General features: G+C 47.0%; 1 protein-coding gene across 1 annotated transcript in view; it reads right to left on the bottom strand.

Moving 5' to 3' along the window:
* Positions 1-695: 695 nt before the first annotated feature.
* The window catches only part of LOC309408281 (sodium/hydrogen exchanger 2-like), a gene marked incomplete at both ends in the record, with an annotated part of 29,908 nt that continues 9,946 nt past the window's right edge, over positions 696-20,657 (bottom strand). The window contains 8 exons of the mRNA XM_082004075.1: positions 696-832; positions 3,894-3,960; positions 8,350-8,484; positions 9,831-9,942; positions 10,614-10,778; positions 11,868-11,938; positions 14,040-14,129; positions 19,254-19,450. Coding sequence (XP_081860201.1) covers positions 696-832; positions 3,894-3,960; positions 8,350-8,484; positions 9,831-9,942; positions 10,614-10,778; positions 11,868-11,938; positions 14,040-14,129; positions 19,254-19,450 — 974 coding nt within the window. The remainder of the gene's footprint in view (positions 833-3,893; positions 3,961-8,349; positions 8,485-9,830; positions 9,943-10,613; positions 10,779-11,867; positions 11,939-14,039; positions 14,130-19,253; positions 19,451-20,657) is intronic.

The following is a 20,657-nucleotide window of genomic DNA, read 5'->3' on the forward strand; positions in this document are numbered from 1 at the left end:
TCCTTAAATAAATTTTTTTTAAAATCAGTAAGAGTATATTTTCCCCTTTTAACGCAGCTGTAATAAGTTTATGTGACAAGAACTGCGTCTAGGTGTGGAACAGTCCCTCTGGTAAGACACACGGCCTTAAACTATATAATTTAACTTTGGGCTTCACGTGATCGATGTTCATAGTCAGGACCCATCAGTTCCTGAGGAGCAGAAGAAATCTTTCGCTGTTTCTGCTGTCTTTCCTGGTGGCATGCTCCATAGTCTAACAAAACGCTCCTTGAGATGATAAAGTTTTTTCCTAACATATAATCTAAATGCTCCCTGCTGTTTAGTCTAACGCTGCCGACTAACGAGAAGATGCAATATCTCACCTTATTAAAACATCCTTTCTTGCAGTTGTAGACAGTTTCAGCGATTTTCCCAGACTGAATAGACTAATTTTCCCTAGGCATTTCTTAGAAATTCTCTCTCAGCCACTACTTTGCGTTGCTGGTGCTCAGCTGTGCATCTTCTCTCTCGGTTCCTGCTAAAAACCCAGCGTTGTGCGATAAGAGCACATTTTAACGCAAACCACTCAGGATATTTTGCCCTGTCCGTGCAGTCCTTTTCAAGACGCATCTTATTTACATTATCTACATGTAGAGTAGCCATCCATGAAACAGTCTCAGATCCCACATGGGAAGCCAGCATCATGACTCGTGCTTTTACATCTCCAAATTCAGCTCTTTCTCCATTTCTTTCTTCTCGCTCCCGGCCATACCGCTGGGCTGCGGTGGTGGGATGACACACACCGAATTGGACCGGTTCTGTATCACTTCCCGAGCCTTTTCTGCATTCCGCACTGTGGGAAGAGAAAGACACCAACTTGTATGAGAAATGTTCTCCTTTGTGGGTCACTAGGAATGAAGAAATACCAAGAGCTACTGAGGTGGTCATTTGTTCATTGGGGATGAGCTATTCCCCGCCAAGGATCACTTTTCAGTTAAAAAACAGAAGACAAAGATCAGTGTTTCAATGGAAGAAAAAGGGAAAAAAAGACAATTTAAAGCCTATTTTGAAATACGTTACGTATCTGGATCGATATCATCATTCTTTGGTCAGTCCCCACCAGCAACTTTGCAGAACAAAAATTCATACCAGTGACTACCTCAAAATAGCTTTTCGAGAGGCGGGTGTCCTGCTGGAGCACCTATATGTCGTGTTGCCATTAAGTGATTTGGGGGGGGTGTCCCTGCAGTCATGACAGAAAGGTTACAGTTGCCTTCAGCCCTGTCGCAACAGTATGTTGGGGGCTGTTGTGCTCAGATTTTCCCTGGAAAAGCAGAAATGCTGCTTTTTATCACTTTGCTCTGCTTCCACTTGTGATTTTCTTCAGGAAGAACGTAGCTTAGACATTTATAATAAACCATTGATTAAAATAGCTACATATATAATAAGAGTTACATATATATGTATTATATACATAATATAGCTAAATATATAATAATATAATAATAGCTACATATAATCTAGCTCCCACACCTCAGCAGATGTCCATGTTATGAACACACAAGTGCCACACAATTGTGTTCCTTCCAACTACTCTTGCAAAGCTGTAGGAAGACACCTTTGTGCACAGAGAGTGCCAGCTATTCTACAGTCCCTTATTTAGCAAGTTTTTAGCTAATTGTTTAAAGAAAATTACAAAGGAAGAAAACATCAGAAATCGAAGGACACGAAAAGATTGAAAGGAAAATTTCTTGTTTCTTAAATATTTCTCCAGTACATATGTAATAAAGAAATATTCTGGACGTTAATTTTAGACACAGCCCCTTAACCTATCTATCTCAACCCTTATTGGGAGGCAACATTTTTTTTTTGTTATTTTCAACAAACTCTGACTTACAGACAGGATTGTGCTAAAAGGTGTTGTGCCAAGTATTGTAAAAACTCAGTGCTCAGTTTCCTACTTAGCATCTCATTGTGGCTCAGAAACTAAAATGACTACCTACAGTTTTGACCAGCTGTATACTTTGTCTTAGGTTTCATTGATATGAAACCTTTTTTTTTTTTTTTTAAGTGTGAAAAACTAAGCTTTCAGTTATTTAAAAACTGAGCTTGGGCTCACAAAAACATGAGGTCTTGAGACGCTGATCTTTCCATAACAGATATTCAAAACAGACAGCGCTGCTGATGGGGAACTCAAAATGCATTTTAAGAATACTTAGCAAGCAGAAAAAAACACCACCTTAATTTTTGGAAAGCATTTGGGCACCAACTTCGTGTTTTGAAGTATTATTCATTTTTATAAGGTTTTAGTTTATGCATTAGCATCACCATAGGCAGAATGATCTGCAGCTACTGCCAAACATCTTAGTGCCTGGTGGAATATGAAGAACGGTCCCAGTTTCAAACGCTTGCCTGGCTGGACGTGGGAGACAGGAAAACTGTGTAAATTCATGCACGCTCTTGCAGCACACAGGTAGCACAGAGGTCAAACTGGAACTGGACTGGGACACGCAGATGACACCAATTTGGGCGGCAGTGTTGATCTTGGAGGGCAGAAGGGCTCTGCAGAGGGATCTGGACAGGCTGGATCAATGGGCCAAGGTCAACTCTATGAGGTTTAACAAGGCCAAGTGCCGGGTCCTGCACTTGGGTCACAACAACCCCAGGCAACGCTCCAGGCTTGGGCAGGAGTGGCTGGAGAGCTGCCCAGGGAAAAGGACCTGGGGGTGCTGGTTGACAGCCGGCTGAACATGAGCCGGCAGTGTGCCCAGGTGGCCAAGAAGGCCAACAGCGTCCTGGCCTGTATCAGCACTAGTGTGGCCAGCAGGAGCAGGGCAGGGATCGTGCCCCTGTACTCGGCACTGGTGAGGCTGCACCTCGAATCCTGGGTTCAGTGTTGGGCCCCGCATGACAAGAAGGATGTTGAGGTGCTGGAGCGTGTCCAGAGAAGAGCAACGGAGCTGGGGAGGGGTCTGGAGCACAAGTCTGATGGGGAGCAGCTGAGGGAACTGGGGTTGTTCAGGCTGGAGAAGAGGAGGCTGAGGGGAGCCCTCATCACTCTCTACAACCACCTGAAAGGGGGTTGTGGTGAGGTGGGGGTTGGTCTCTTCTCCCAAGTAACCGGCGACAGGACGAGAGGAAATGGCCTCAAGTTGTGCCAGGGGAGAGTTAGATTGGATATTGGGAAAAATGTCTTTACTGAGAGAGTGGTCAAGCATTGGCACAGGCTGCCCAGGGAGGTGGTGGAGTCACCATCACTGGAGGTGTTCAAAAAACATGTGGACGTGGCACTTCAGGACAGGGTTTAGTGGGCATGGGGGTGTTGGGTTGACAGTTGGACTTGGTGATCTTAGAGGTCTTTTCCAACCTTAACGATTCTGTGATTGTGACTTCTCCCTGCTGTGGTCCCAGCACCACTGCCTGCCCCCGAGGAGCTGCCTGGAGCACCTCCACTGCCAGTCCCACACCCCAGCACTTGCTGAATCTTGTCTCAGGTCAGGCTGAGGTGGGGCACCAGGGCTGGGAAGGCTCTCGACTCTGCTGGCTCACTTGGGATGCTCATCTGAGGAGCCCCACTTCATCCCCCAGGCGGGAGCGATGCCACTGCCCGCGGCCTCCCTGCCCGCGGCCTCCCTGCCCGCGGCCTCCCTGCCCGCGGCCTCCCTGCCCGCGGCCTCCCTGCCCGCGGCCTCCCTGCCCGCGGCCCAGCTCTCCCTGCCGCTGCCTGCAGCAAGGCAGGGAGGGCAGGAGGCTTTGCCTGGGCCGTCTCCCACACCCCAGCCCGGTGACAGGCACACCACGGCCCTCAGCACATCCCCCTTGCCACCTGGCGGGCCGGGGCCGGGGCCAGGCCCGGGGCCAGGCGAGCGGGGAGGTAGGAGAGCAGCGCCAGCACCACCAGCTGCCCCGCTTACCCGTGAAGGAGCGGCACAGCTTGGGCTGCGCACCGGACTCGCCCCGCGCCGCGTAGGAGTCGTCCTCCTGTGATTAAGGAAGAAAAGGACTTTAATGCATTTATGAAGATTGCTAGCAAGTCTGTTAATGACACTCCTGCTTCGTAAACATGCCATTTGCAGTCCCCGAGGACCCCATTTCCATTTGTTTTACCTTTGCTAAGGAAAACAAAAAGAACTATTGCTAAAAATAGACCTAATAGATGGCAGGAAATATTTACAGATGCTGATTTGTTCCAAGTTGGTGGAAGAGGCCTGAGCTCTCCAGGAGTGATTCCCCAGGTAGGACAGGAAGAAGCAGCCCTGGAGCGGGGAGGACGGGGCAGGCGAGAGCAGGAGGCAAAGCCCAGCCCCGGGACATGGACAAGGCTTCTCACCTTGGTTGTTCCTCACCTTGGCTGCAGGCCAAGGAGGCAGGTAACGAGCTTGCACTAATGAGCTCCCTGTCCTTTCACTCCAGTGTTAATCTCCACTCTTCAGGAAAAAAAATAATAATACCAAAAAAAAAAAAAAAAAAAGGTAGCACAATGCTGCCTGAATTGTTCAGTGCTTCTGAGAATAAGTCTCTTACGCAGCTGTGATTTGGCGCCTCGGTCCAGAAACACAGACTGCCAAAATAACTCTGGACACCTCCCAGGCTGGTTTTCTGTTTTGTTTCAGTTCGTTATCCTCCCTCCCCTAACGAGGACCGATGCCCTCCATCCCTTGTTCACGCTCTTATTGACCATTTTAATAACAATGCCTTCCTGGCTCCAGCAGCAGCGCCCGGCTCCCTGGAAAGCCATTCCCAGGGGCATTTAGCGATGCTCAGAGCATGCTCCATGAAAGGGCTCCGACATAATTACCAAAGGCAGTATGTCATTTACGCACATGGCTTACAGGCAGCTCCAAATAAGCTCCTTCTGGGGGAGTGTACTCGTGTTTTGGCAGAAGAAAAGAGGACGAAGTTGCCTGGCTACAGGTGCAAGGATTTTCTGGGTGCTCGGTGGTAAATAAAAGCTATCCTGGGTCTCAGAAACGGCCCTGCCGGCATACTCTGCGTTGGATCCTTGCCTAAAATAAGGCAAGCCCCAAATCCGGACAGCGTTCAGAGCCAGCGTGATGCACAGCTCCAGGAAGCAGCAGCCTTCAGCAGGAATTTTGTCCTTAGGCAGAGGAAGGCGAACTTTCTGCTGGAAATAGATAGTCTTGGAGTTAATCCTCTGGGCTACGATTCAGATCTGAAGTCACCTCGTAGTCTTGCCAAGGTTTTTCTGCCTGGCGTAAATTTAGCCTGTGCCGCTGGCTCAGGAGGGATGAGGATTGTTCCTTTCTTACTTCTTCTCTCCGCCTTCCCAGTTCACCCTCAAACCTCCCCTTGGCCGGGGCTGCTAATGCAGCCTCGGAGCCATCTCTCGCTACTGTAGGAGCACAGGTAGACGCCCAAAGTGCAGCGGACCTCTAAGGCACCTAGAGCCACCCAGGTTAGAGAGAAGAGCTGATTCGTCCTGGCTGAAGCCTGGTGTTGGCCACGGACCGGTGCCTGTCCTGGCAAGGGCACCAGTTTCTCCGCACCGACTGTGGAAGGAGATGGATTGTCCATCAGAACAGATGAACTTCACCCTTGGCTCCTCCCCAGCCTGGTGGAGCCACAGACCTATGGAAAGATGCTCTTCCACATCTACCTTATTTTTGTGGTGACTGCTACAGGGCAAAAAGACCAGCCAGCATCTAATAGCTTATGAGGTGAATCTAACTAAGCCAAAATGCTTCATATTCTCATAGCAAAGGACTAAACAACTTCAGTAAAAACAAAAAATATATATGCAGCCAGCCAGCGAGCAGAAAAAGCAGTGTTTCTACTGGACCAAAGGGATTTTTTAACGATTCACGTAGCTCCTAACACCTAATTGATTGAATGTATCACCAAAACTTTTTTTCAAACAGGCTGGCAATGGAAGACACGCAGGCGTTTCACCAGCACCGGAGGGTTTCCAGCCGCCCTTTGCTTGAAGTTTGTTTCACAGTTCCTTGATTTCCATTTGGGTTTGCAAACACAGTTGTAATGCTTCCATCTCGTGGTGAAATGCAGAATATGTGTGGCATGAGCGTATCTAGTTTTTTCTTGCTGACTCAAAACCTGTAAGGCCAAACCCTTCCCTTTGGGACTACAAAAGATGGAGTATGTGGCAATTAGAAATTCTCAAACACTAACTAGCTATATTTTTCATTCATCTCTTTTTTAAACAGAAAAATGCCATTTGCTTGTCAACTTGGCATGAAACTAAATCTGTGTGGCTCAATTTTTTCCCAAAATTTTGAAATACAGAGCTGCTTTTAATGGGCTGAAATCTACTTTTTCAGCCCAGCGTTCCTTCTTCTTGATGACAATTCTGCAATCTGTCCTCCTACAGTACGAAGTAACAGCTTTCACCCACTCTCCCACCTCGTGTTAATATTCCAGGGCTCTGGTAGAGCGTTATCCCATCGCTTTTGGGTATTGCCTTATTTCTATCTGCAGTAAAATGATGCAGCTATTCTAAAACATTAGCAGATAAGGTGCTGGTCACGCAAAGCCTGCCTGGTTTTTCCTTTTGGGTGCCAAGGGGTGCTTCTTGGGCTCAGAGTCACCTGTACAGCTCTCACCGAAATCAGCTCTCCGTATTTCTATCTGCTTCACTTAGACTTGCACAAAGCAAAGGTAGCTGCTGTGAAGAAATGTAATTAGCAGTGACAAATGACTCCTATGAGACGGCAGTATTAAGCATCAAACTGGCATTTTGCATAATCCATAGGAGCATTCGCCCGCCCCGTAGGGCATTAGCCACCATCCATGAGTCAGCATAGAGGCAGAGTAAATTCTACTGCTTTTGCAGCTCTCCCCAAAATATTCTGTCCTCTGAAAGGCCAGCTGTAAGCATTCAAAGTAACAGGAGAAACGGTCTTCCCAGAGGCGCTGAATTTCCTACCAAATGCACTGCAGCACCTGATGGGAGCCGCAGGGAAGGTGAAAGCAGGAGTGCAAGGGTTAACAATCAAATGTCCTCAAAGTATGTAACGTCGTGCTCAAAATCAGCCCTAGTTTGATGTTGTTCTTTTGAAGTTTAATTATACCAAATGTTCTACAGGAACGTGCCATGTTCTTGCCTATCTATTTTGAATTGTAAGTACCAATCAGCATGTAAATGATCAAATTAAATCTTTTAAGTTGTTTGCAAGAGCTGGAACACCTTTCTGTGAATGGAGGGCTGAGAAGCAGCAGCATTTGGTGCATTACTGCCGCTCTCAGTGGGCTCTTCAATGACTGGCATTTGAACAAAGAAATCAGAGTGGAAGGAAGCCTCCGGCGGTCCCGAGTTCTTGTGCTGTCACGGAAAATTACTATCTAAATAAAGATAGATAAATCATTTCCTTTTAAAAGGTCATTCTGTTCTCCTCAGTGATGGAGTCTTGCTGCCCAGATGAGAGATCAGTCTGCGCTTGGACAGTGCTCTAGCTCAAGCCATCAAAACCCAAGATTCAGACAAGTGGGTGAACTGTAGGGATGCCTCAGCAATTGCTGCTGCTGGCCTGGGGGTTTGTTTTCCCTCTAGAGTAAGAGTTACAGAGGATAGGAGGAATTTAAAAGACCAGTCCTGCTCCTCGTGCACTATTCCTGGACCATTTTGTCTTTCGACGGGGAAACGTTTGCCCATGTTCTCTGATTTCCAAAGAAGTCAGCAAAAGTCCTCAGCAGCCACAGACATTACATTTACCTTGTACCTCCTCTAATTCAGAACGCGAACTGATGTGGAGCTGTGCCAGCAGTAAATTTGGACTTAAAGAGGTTCTCCCAGGAATCTGGTATGCGACTTCCCTCTATTTTACTTTCTTCAAGTCTGCCCAGAACCGCAGCTGACAAAAAAGTCACTTCCAGAATAAATAGGAAAGCCCACAATAATGCTTCTGTCCTTTTAAGAGAGTCAGGGGGAAAAATAACACTGAACAGTTTCAAATATTTACAGTCCATCTGGAGTGCTGACAAAGGGTGTACCAAACTCCCGCCTTCAACAAAATCTCCCAGAAAAGAAAACATGGGAAAAACAGACCTCTGAATCTACAGACTGAAGCCCAATTAATAACATTTGCTCAGTAAATAACTGTCCTAGCATGGATGGAAGCCTGTGTTCACAAAGCACTGAACAACGCTGCACCCGAGATGGCTCATTTGTTTGTCAGGAGTTGGGTTGGGGTTTGGTTTGGTTTTTTTTTCCCTCCTCGGTATTTCCTACTCGTTGGAATGCAACTTCTTTTTTTTTTTAAAGGCAGCAGGATTTGTCTTTAAAAGGAAATACCACCAGCAATAAACAGCACTATTCTGAGTGCTCGTTATATCTGCACAGGGCAAGTAGCCCGTGCACGGTTTCTGCAGGTCCAAGCCTTCCCAGATCCCTCTTACCTCCTTCCTGGAGCCAGCCGTGTCGCCTCCGCTCGCTTCCACCCGCAGGCTCTTGCGCTGGAGGATCAGGATCTCCTTGGCGTGTTCCACGGGCTCCGTCTCCCCGGGAAGGGTGTGCCTGCTGTACGCCGGCCCCTGCACGTCGCACCAGCAAGACCGCTGTCGGCGGTGGGACCACCCCTGCCTCCCCAGCAGCATCCTTCCACTAGTGCCTGCGTCTTCCAGGGTCCTTCACCCCCCTGCAACCACCCCACCTAGTCATGGGGATAAACTGATCTGCCTAAGCATGAGAGGTGGGGATGGAGGGAAAGGGCCAAAGGAGGAAGATGGGACTCCAAACTCTGCTTCGTTATGCAAAATTGTCCAAGTGGTCACTGCATGACAAGACTGAGATGCATCTCGGTTGGTCCTGGTGACACGCCAGCCTAGTGCAACTACTCTGTTTGAGGTGACTTCAGCCTCAGTGCCCCTGCCCAGCCTTTTTTTACATCAGCCCCACCTTGATATATACATCATGCAATCAACAGGACTCCTGAACCCTGCTTCAAAAGCCACAAGCCAAGCAAAATTAAATCTCCCACTAACTTCAGTGGGAGTTGGGATAACTCTGCCGCTACAAAGGGCGAGGCCGTACTTAGGCAGGAGGAAATGCAAACAGGAGCTATGCCTTCATCTTCATCCTGTTCCCCATTTCTGTAGGTTTCCTCTCAGCCTTATCTAGTTGCTTCTCTCCGCTCTGCAAGGGGACAGGAGTGGGTGGGCAGTTGATCCCTCTGGGCTGAGCTGCCCACCACCAGCCGCGTCCCCAGAGACTCAGTATTTCGTGCGCAATCTGTACAACAAAGGCTTAGGTGGATTTTGAGGATAAGGCTCCACGCATCACCATGCGAACAGCAATTACAATGCCCAGTCCTAGGTGCTGTGTAAAACCTCACGCTGATTATTTGTGAGTTATTCTGTAAACAGCAAGCACTTTCCATGCCATTTACCAGTTGTATCAGTTTCATGGCAAAACTGCCACGCGGCTTGAAAACCTCTGCAGGTTAATTCTCGCAGGCAGCTCCCTGACTGTGCTCTCTTCTAGGAGAGAGGAAAAGAAAAAAAAAAAAAGGATAACCCCATCCCTGCTCTGCCCCGTCGGTAACCAGGAGCTGTTGTGACCACTGGATGTGCTACCCTGGTGCCTGAAGATCCATGTGCTCCTCCTTTCTCCTTTCTGGTTCTGGGTACTGATGCCTAAAATACTTCATGAAATTATAGGCTGACTGGGTGAACCTTTCAAAAGCTGTCATGCTGCAAACAGAAATGTGCCACTGACTTGGAAACTGGATCTGGCTTCACACAGCCAACTATTCTCTGCTCACAAAGAGACATCATTAGTAATTATGTAAATATTCATAACATCTGCTCAGGCTGTTAGGGTAACTGCGATAACTTTTGTTATTGGACATCTAAAATACAGATTGAGGGAAGAGTTATACCGTTCTCCTTATTCGGTACAGGTTCCTTGCCAATATTTCCTGTATGTTTTCCAGGACATCCGGATTCAGAGTATCCTCCAATTTTTTGTCTCTTATAACAGTCTTGTTGTTGCTGCAAAATAAACCAGAGTGCCTTATTTCGGGAGATGCACAGCAGCACGAGTGGCATGCACAGCGTCCCTTTCGCACCCCACCACCAGTGGACACGACCGAGCGCTAGCCCTTGCGGATGGAGCTCGCTGCCGAAGGCAGCATTTGGTAATTGCATCAGAGCTCTGCCATCCATGTGCTCTCCCTGGTTAAGCAGATAACAGAGCTGCGGGGAGCTGTGGCAGAGCAGAAATGTCTGAGAGAGGTGACGTGGCCGTTCTGAGATGCAAATATTTGACCCTGCGCTCTCAGCCGATGCTCGTGCTCCCTGGGGGTCCCCTTCAGCACGCGCAAGGGTGCAAAGCCATCGAAAACGGAGCAAGTGCTCCTTCCTCAGAGCACCGCTTCTGTGTAAGTCTGCGGGGGATACAGGTGTGCACAAGGTCAGAAACCGTGTTCATCGATGCCAGCAGATTGCTCATCCACCTGATAGTTTAAAGATCAGGAGGTGGGTATTCAAAAATTGGGTTTACTTTGCATTTATCCAAGCTACGTTGCCCCTTCCCATGGGATAGCCCAGCAGGGAAGAGTAGAGGAGGCAGAGGAGTTTGTAAAAGCTTTTCATAACTGTTCCCTCCGGTGGGAGGGTTGGGAGGAGCGACAGAACGGGGACGAGTGCAGGGGAGCACTTACAGCAAGGATGGGTGGGAGGGTGCATGACCCAGCTGCCCTGCTTCTGCCAGCTCAATGGCATGTTTCCGCTCCAGCTTCTCATACAGAAGCACAATACTTGATTTTGGCTGGTCGTATTCTCGAAGCAGGATCTTCTGCAGGTATTTGCTGTTGAAATATTCTAATCTGTTTGAGAACAAAGCAAGACAGGCTTAGTCTGCTCCCACGACTCCTCAGCACCAAAGTGGACCTGAGCAAGCCAGCAGGTTCATAGTCCACAGCTGCCCAACATTCCATTATATTCCATTACCTTCTTTCCAGAAATCAACGGTCTGAAAGGTCAGTCCCTAATTATTTCTGCACTACAGTACATAAGCTATGATATTAAAACTTTGCCAAATACAATAAAAACTCCCCAAAGTGCCAGATTTATCATGAACTCTACTATAAAGTGCTACGAGTACATGCACTAGCCCCAAGAGACACAACAGATTTAAACGCTTCCAGATTCTCTCTTGAGCCATTTCCTCGCGCTTTCTGCTGAAATGCAGCACCACGTTTGGAAAGGATCTAGCTGGTATCAAATACGCTCAAGTCTGGCTGTTAGCTGCTCCTAAACCCGCTCGCAAGAAGCCAGGACACTCCCCAGCAGCAGCGATTCCCATACCCTCTAGTGGCACTTCCACGCACTGACATTCCTAAAAAAAAACCCTGCCAGCTGCATTTATCAGCTACCATGAAGTTAGCTGCATCTGTGTCTGCACAGCCAAGGAATTAAACCTGGTAGATTGCTGTTACTATATGTTATTTGTATTTAAAAAAAAAAAAAAAGTCCTATGTGTACAATCTACCAGAACTTAATGAAAACTGAGCACCTTGCTACAGAAATCTGTAGAGATCGTAATTTGTCAATCCACTGCAAGCAGTTGCCCCTCCAAGCGCTGCAAGCTCATATTTTTAACGTTAAACGTGCACACTCTGGGCTGGGGTCCTCAGCTCCCCCACGGCCCTTTTCGCTTCCAGCAGATTTCTTCGGACAAGAAGGGACAAACACAACAGGAGAGGAGAAAGGAGTCTGTTTAGGGTGACCTGCAAACAGGGAAGCGCCCCAAGAGACTGGTCTCACCTTGGACAAGGGAAAGCTGTCCCTTTGTCACCTGGCTTGTGCCACAAGGATGAACAGGGCTCAGCTGCCCGCGGTGGAAACTCAGGGAACAGAAAACAGCCTCATTTTTTGCTACACATGTACACAGTTGTATTTTGGCAAATCCTTACTTGTCTTTCCAGTAATACTGTCCCCAGTGTCCAGATATATCTTCAATGCCAGCCAGCAAATGATCCAAGAACTAAACAGAAGAGAGGATTTTGCTATACACTGGTTGCATGTATTGCATACGTGATGAACTCAGTCAGCAAACATCAAAAGCCAGCAGACAAAACAGGGCATGCTTTCAGCTCAGCACACAGCGCCGGTAAACAAGCAGAGGGGACGTCGGGCTAATTCCCCATCCAGGTATCCACGCGTATCCCTCGGTTCTGGAGTACAATAAGTGGTTTGGCTGCTTGCTTTCAGGTCTGTGCAAGCAAAGAATAATCGCTGAGGGACGTGGATCTGCTCTTTACGACACGTACAGGATGGCTGAGGGCTTGCATGTCCTGCATATTGGGCTTTGATAAGCAGGAAATGCTCATATTGAGGTTTTTGAGGACAATTTGTCTCAGGAGATCAGTATCTTCAGGATATAGAAGTAGATAACGTGTAAATGATGCTTCGACTTGAATAATGAATACTGCCCTCCCCCCGACGCCTCCCACTAAATGAAATCATTGGCCATATCGTGCCTTGTACAAAAACATTATTATTGTTTAGAATGATACTAAAAATCCCAGACAGGTTGATTTTTCCACCTAGACATTAAACCTCGGTAATTTCCCAAATTGTTTTCCCTCCTACCGGCATCTCTAAACCGGGAGAAGTCTCCACTCTATCACGGTCAGTGCCCCTTCACACTCAGGTACCGATGTCCCTGAAGATTCCTCCAGCTCTAGTATTTTAAAAAAAAAATTGTTTTTGTGGGTTCCAAGACAGAAAAACTCCAGAGCACTTCACACAGCTCTGCAGCCGGGTACGGTTTTGGAGTCCTCTCATCGCCCTTAGCTGCTGTATGGTCTGAGGACCCTCAAATGACCCCCCGGCTGATCATCGCTCTTGAGAGCAAGAATGCCCTGACTATCTGGACGGAGAAATAAATTTGAGGAAGAAAGCTGCTTCTGGCTTCTGCCTGCCTGGTTTCCAACTGTCTGCATTGTTACCTTCTCTGCCTAACTTAATTGGTACACAGCCATTTTCAGCTCACGTTCCTAATACACACGTTTCTAGAGATGATTTACTATTCACACACCAACAAAAGGAGAACGTATTCTCTCTTCACGACAGGAGAAGCCTCTTCAGCCTATTGAACTGTTCTGTTAACCTCAGACAAAGCCTGGTAATACAACCTAATTGTGTGCATGCCAAACACTTTTCATAAATGTCCTCAGGCCTAATGGGTCTATTTCTAGCTACCCAAAAAGAAGGAGCCTGAAGTAGCCATACCTCCAGAAACGTGGCTGGGCACAAACAACTAGATTCAGAAACATTATTTTATGCTGGCTGCAGGGTATCACCACATTAAAAAACCCAGGCCACAGCTCCCTGTCAGGCTGTAAGTCTCAGACGGAAGGAGACCCGGTGCAAAGCCTCCCCGATTTGCTCCTCAGCGCACGGACAGCATTGCGGCAGGATCCAGCCAAGCTTCCCTCCAGCAGTGCAAAGCCTCAGGTGGACGTGCATAGCACCTTGCTTTCTCGTGGAGTTGACTCACTCACCGGAGAAGTCCTCTGTAACTAGAAAGGCCAACGCTTGGATGGCGAGAGCAAGGTGAACTAAACTCCACTTTTGGGTGACTTCAGTTGTTCTTTCCAATACGGTTTTCCTTACTTTCCCTTTTCTAAATCTCTTTCGCAAAAATACCCAAACCAATGGTGGTGAAGTGACTGGTGAACACATGGAAGATCCCAACCCTGAAAGCCACCAAGACTCATTTTCTTTTTTTTTTTTTTTTCTCCCCACACACTCTTTTTGGAGAAGCAGAAAAGTTGGCATCAGGTTCAAGTATAAATTTCTGGGTGAGTGATTAGCTTTTCCTGTCATGTTTGTGCACCACCTAATGCAACACCAGCTTGATTGAGTCAGTGGCTGCTATTCCAAAGCAAATAACAACCCACGGTTAGGAAACGGCATAGGACTTAACCTGGAAAGGGCCTGACCTGCAGAGTCTGTAGAGTCAGGTAAAACTGCAGGTCTGTAGAGTCCCTGCAGGCACATCACATTTCAGAAGGATGACACTGATATCAGCAAAGCATATTGGGAAGCTCTGGCCGTGTGTTGATGAACGCATCGCTTACCCGAATATGGATCTGCTCTCCCACTGTCGGAGCACTCTCTCTTTTCCTCTTGACAGCCAACAAGTCAACGAGAGGACGGATGGTCATTCCCTGCAGCGTAATCACAAACACAAAAATCAGCCTTTCTTCACATCAAGAGTTCTTAGTGTCAACAGGAGCTCACATACAGGCTTCAGGAGGGGGGTAGGCAGAGAGGAGAAACGCTCCCCTCTCCTCATCTGGCATTTCAAAGACCACAAAAAGTCAACCAGCAACTTCAAGGTTGAGCCTGTGGTTTGCTATTGCTTGTACCCTGCCAGAAGGAAAGGGGCTTGAAACGTTCAAAGTTCAAATGCGGGAAATGATGATAATCCTTGAGATTTCACAGCGCACAGGCTCCGCCAGCATTTGTCTGCTAACTTTTTGAGTATTATGCGTCACAGATCATTACTCCAACCATCTTTGATGGCTAGCCGGTGGCGAAGTTTACTAATCAAAGTTTCCACCTGGTGGGAGGGGTCAAGGGAAGAGTTTTAATGTCCTTTAAGCCTCGTGAGAGAACTTCTAAAATGCCACTGTGGTGTTTCTTAGTCTGGCTTTGGTATGAAATGACTTTTCTAGGACATGTTTATGCAAAAAAATGATGGAGTAGTTGATGTTTATGACTTCTGAATGTCACAAATGCTGGCATGGAGGGAGCTGAACATATTTTTAATTGCAGAAACAATTAATGTGTCATTTTAATAGCTAATAGCAATAAAAAAACCACATCACTATTCAGAGTAAACAACATAAAACTCAGAAATTCAGAAATAACAGATATTACCAAAATTAAGTAAAGACTATGCAATTTGGTCTCTTGCCTTCACTGGCTAACCAGCTGCATTTGTTTTCATTTTAAGGTGGCATTTTGGAGTTTTGTGACGAGGACTCCCAAATTTAGAAACACCTGAATTCCTTTGGCCCTTCCTGACCTTGGGAGCATTATGGGAATCCCACATGTCATTTTCAGGCCACACGTCATTTCACAACACACCTGTAGGTCCCCTGTGATGGTCCTCCACCTACCAGGGATAACTCATCTGAAGGGCATCACCCAGCGCTGATGGCCCTATCATGGCTCACACACCGTTTTTCTACTGCCAGCGATCCAGCAGCAAACAAAAAACTCTTCATAATTATATTTGCTAACAATTTAATGAAAGAGATCAGAGGCCAGTAGGCTGAGAGAGTGAACTTCAGATGGAGAACGTGGTGTTTCGTTTTTAAACTGCACTGAAATGCAGAACAATGAGGGCTTTTTGTGACATTCCAGACAAGACCACAGCTCCTTGGAGGGCTTTCTGGTCTACGTGGCACATATCCAGGCCTGTCTGAAAGCGCTGAGGACTTGATAATTGCTCAGTCAACCTTCTCAAAATTATTAACCAGGCTTGCTGTGGGAAGAGTGTTATGCAACTGAGTTAGAAAGGCCAGAACAGACAAGTTTTCTGGGTTCTATAATGCACTGATAGACCCATGTATGGACAAGCCCAACTGTTCACATGTTGGTTGCTAGTCCATGTAGCACGAAGCTTTTCAGACAGCTTGGGCAGGATTTCCAAGAAAATGAAGAAGGTTTGCGCTCCTTGTTGGCCTTCACCAGCTTAAAAGGGCCCGAATCATCTCCCCCCTAGTTTCTGTCCTGTCTTACCCAGTCTGCATTGGCATCACTGTGGATACAAAGCAAAGTTCTTACACAAAACAACAAGTCCACTATCCACAGAAGTTGTAGCCAATATTTCACTTGTCCTTTCCACTCAAAGTGACGTGCACCATGAAAGATGCTGGGATATTAAAGATATTCACTCCTCAATCCTGCATCCATCGATGTGGACGTCAGCAGTGCCACGGACTTCAGAAGCTATAAGACTCATTTGCAAACCCAGTTTTCTGAAGGTTCATCTTAATATCTGCTTCTGTTACGTTTACCTATGTTTTCTGTGCTGAGCTACAGCAATATCTTTCTGGTTTAGCTTTTAAGCAATTTTACTTTCCCCCTCTCCCCATCCTCATGGTGGCCTCAGCTTGACAATACTGCAGGTATCTGGAGCCTGAGCAAAGCCTGTCTTTATAGATGCTGTGTTCCTGCTGAATGGCTGAAGGTCAAGGGGTCGCCCCGCCGACACAGACCCATGGGGGACCCTGTTTAACTCTCACCCTTTAGCATGGAGATGACATCACCAGTTGAGCTTTGAGGTTACACAAAAGCCCTTTTCCCTGTCCTGGGAAGGATTTTCCGAAGCCTCAGCAGAATGGAGCTGCTGCCTTAGAACAACCTTTGTCTGAGACTCAAGAGCGTCTCTGCATGAGCGGACGTGCCTAGTGACCGTATCTTTTCAATTTCTGACCCACATTTGCATCTTAAAACTCGTCAACCTCCACCTAACTACGCTCCCCCTACCCTTGGCCCCTGCTCTCTCCTTTCAGCCTGAAATCCGCACCCGGTCCAGCTGCCCTGCGGGACTCAGCTCCAAGCCTATCAGCACATCATACTCGATGACCATTTTTTCAGCTCATGGTGGGGATTAGGTGGATGTGGGGAAAGCACAGGCCAATCCCAACCCTCCGCATCACCCAAGTGCCCAACACCCACACCTGAGGGGCTCAGGGAGGCCAAGTGGAAGGAATTTGCTCTGGTGGGGTGATGCTCAGCCATGGGGCAGCTGTCACCGTGACCCACTGTCTCCCCAAGCCCCAGCAGCTGCTCTGCAGCCTTCAGCCGAGGGCAGCCCTGGGTCAGCAGCTCCGCATGGGCCTCGCGCTTGAGCAGAGGAGCTCAGCATCATTCCCAGATCCCCACCCCGTGTGCTTCAGCCCTACAGAAGCCAGTCTTAACTTTTCGGGACAGAGTACACCAGGCAGACATCAGCCTTGCTCACTTCAGGACAAGACAACCCCAATTTTTCCACCACATCCTCCTTCAGGTGCGACAGGTTTGCCAGGTGAAGGAGAAGGATGTAAAAGAAATAGTACCTGACTTACACTGCAAAGACAGTCAATATTACTTTTTAAGTCTAAAGAAAGGCCTTCATAACTGAAAAGATTAACTTTTTTCAGTTTGTTTAAAAAAATCTCTTCTTAAAAAGAAGTCTATTGTTATGAATGAGTTTATGTTGGCCAGCTACACTATCACCCAGGGAACAAGTGTTTCCTTGTGAGTATGAGACCACTTGCAACTTTTACTACGGTATTTCAAATAACGGGAAGTAAAACAGCTGCAGTAAACTCAGGGAATCTCTTCATAGGCAAGTCTGTTATGTGATATGTATTCCCCTCGCTGTCCCTCCACCAGTGCCAAAAGCACGTCACTCAGGTAATTTGGTTTAGACCCTTCACAAGACCTAGAAGCAATTATTGTGAAACACTGACACAACAGATCTCACCAACGATTGAAGTTTGACGGCTTGTGAGAAAAGTCTCACGTTCGTGTCGCCGCGGGCGTGATCCTCGCGTGACCTCCTTTTCCACTGCTGTGGATGATGTTTTGGAGAAACCCCGAGAGGACCCTCGCCCTCGCAGGCTTGCTGCCGGGCGGAGGAGGCAGAGCGAGGAGAACCAGCCGAGATGCGCAGCCCGCGCCAGGCTGCGGGAGCGCGTTCACCGCTAGGTGTCACGGCACCGCCGCTGCTGCCCGCTCCCCCGCGCAGGGCTCCCCGCGCCCCGCGGCTCCTGCCAGCCCCCGCCGCGGCCGGAGGGACCGCAAACCTGTCTCCACCAGACACCCGGAGGGCTGCTAGGTAAACCGGTGAAAAAGAAAAGCTTGTTAGGAAGGAGAGCAACATCAGCACCAAGCTCTGCCCCTGCCCCAGCCGGGGTCAGATGCGGCACCTCTCGGATGCACCCCAGGAACGGCTCAAGCTGCAGGTGCTCCTACAGCTTCTCTGTAGGGTTGGGCTTTGGAAAAATCACGCAGAGCAGAAATCAGGCTGCAGGGGGGAAGGAGAAAGGAACAAAAGAGATTAGGAGAACAGAAAAAGGAAAAAAGAGAACAGGAGAAAGAGTGAAAGAAAGAACGAAAGAGAGGAAAAAAAGAGTACACTTGTGCTTTAAGCATTAAACCCCGTATCTCAGAGCAACCTCCCCTTCCTACCCTGGCAGCACAGAGGGAACACGTCCACAGCCAGCCCGTGATGTGGGCAGGTTGCGCTCATTTGCAGAAGCTTCTCCACTGGGTAGGAAAAAAACCAAGAATCACTAGGACAGAAAAAGAAAGCAGGAAGCAACAGGGCTTCGGGATCAGTTATGAAAGAAAAATTAGAGGCAAATAAATTAAATGTGATATGACTTCTTTATTTGTTTCTGGTTTGCATTGCTTTTATAAGAAGTCATATCCAATTATTTTTTTTCCAGTGGAAGAGTTAAAGCAATCCCCTTCCTGCTGCATAAAATAACTGCAGCTGCTTTGCTCCATGAATGTAACGTCTCAGACACCTATACAAAATATTTCGATAAACAACTAATGTCTGTTGTTGCTTCAGTTGCTGGATGCCCCAATAAAATGGAACTTGTTCTCAGCACACGTTAAAAAACACTCCTTTAAAATTAGGTCCCTTTAAATCGTCTCACTTGTGAACTACGAACACTGAGATGACCAAACCATAAACCTCTTTTAAAATTCTTGCCGCCCATGTTCAGAGGGTTTGGAGCATCTCCAGTATCTTCCATCTTCTCATCTTTGGGATCAGGAAAACTGAGCTTTGTTACTGCACGGCTCAGGTAGCATTTCATTTCATGAAAAGGCCTACACTAACCAGTGGTTCTTACCGTGCTCAAACAACAAACTAGCTGTAGAGGTTGATTTGTGTTGGCTTTGCCCTCACATAAAACAGATAACAGCACTACTTCAGAGAGGAAACCTGTGCCAGCATCATCCTTCACAATTGTCACCACTGCTACCCCAATAAGGATGGACCAAAGATGGGACAAGTTATCATGGAAAATGCTACAGAACATGTTGCAAGTCAACAACTGCTAGTCAACCTCAGGAACATGTGACACGTTCTCACACCTTCTGTCTCTGTCAGTAATAATTTTAAATTTTTAAATGCCGAGCCACTCGATGGAGGGAAAGTTTTAATGACTGGTAAATCCTTGTATCCATCCAATGGTTTAGTGCTGGTTATTTGTCAGGGAAAAAAAGTCATGCTCACTACACCTGATGATGATATGCTTTTGTACTGAGGGTGTTCTTACCTGTATGAACACGGTGAAGAGGATGACGACAGTTGTTGCTGCAATGAAGAGCTTCTTTCTGTGAAAATCAGGAAGCAGGAAGACTAAAGAGAAACAAATGGCTCCTCGGAGACCCCCGTACGCTATAATGAATTGGTCTTTGCTGGTGATGGTGTTCACATGAAATCTGTTCACAAAGAAAGTCAGCACAAGAACCCCTGGAAAAGCAGGAAAGAAGAGGGGAGCACATCAAACAAAAAGAGAAATTTGATAAAAAAATCATTGTATGATATATCTTACAGTAAAATGTCACTGAACTGGTAAACACCAATCACGAGGAACTGGCCAGGGGCCAAGGTGGTTTATTCCCAATACGCACTGGAGAAGGGATTTTCTTCCAGCCTGGTCCAACAGGTTTGCATTCGATTTGTCCAGCTAAAAATTAATCCCAAAAATATTTCTGATTTGGGGGGTTGCAAACACCATTGACCGGCCACAGCTCCGGTGGCTCCGTGCGACTACAAAATTTTAGGCAGCTCATCTTGTAGTAAATTCTCTTGATTTTTAAACTCAGCCTTCTGCTTCTCGCAGCCTAGCTGGGAAACCAGTTTCCTTCAGACGGACTCTGAACTCTGCTGGAGAGATTTAGTGTCATCCTGCTCCCGTGACCGCAGAGCCCCAGAACATACCAGTTACCTGGTGACTCGGTGTTAAGCACCGGCTGAATACTGAACAAACAGTAACTATTGGCAGCATAAGGATGCACCAGCAACTTGATTTTGATGGTTGTTAAAGTTTTTAGGGCGATTCTATGGTCATGTGCCAGCCGAAACTTTACATCAACTCGTATAATGACACAGAGCCAGATTCTGAGAACTGAAATATGAATTGTTTTAGTCTAATTGGTGATAACAAGTGACTGAATTGCTTGGATTAAAAATGTTCTCAAGGCAAACCATCAGCAATAATTTAGCCACAAATTACCTTCCGATTTCCATAAGTTGCCAAGCAGTAGCCAAGAAACTCGGAATATTTGGTGTGTATTCTTCCTGTGTTAATGTTGTTTCTTCACAAATCTTTCACTCAAAGATTTTTACTGTATGAATTTAAGACTACATAAGGTGACACAGCAATTATTGTAATTTATAGTCATTTGCAAATATGTGATCAGAAGCAGAAAGGTACAAAAAGTTGGGCCTTAAATCAGTAAGCCGTGATCTTAATACCAACAGGTATGATAAACATTTTATTTCCTGAAGATTAATGGCCATTTTGAGAACTGATGACACAGACTGTCATTGACTTTTGCTAGGAATTCTCTGGATCCACATCACTACTGCTTTCTAAGTGCATTTGTAAAGCATCACTGAAAATATAAACTTCAAATATAGTGCACCTGCAACTTACATACCAAACATCTTCTCA

This window comes from Phaethon aethereus, assembly GCF_964289735.1.
Source record: "Phaethon aethereus genome assembly, chromosome: 10".
Taxonomy (NCBI): domain Eukaryota; kingdom Metazoa; phylum Chordata; class Aves; order Phaethontiformes; family Phaethontidae; genus Phaethon; species Phaethon aethereus.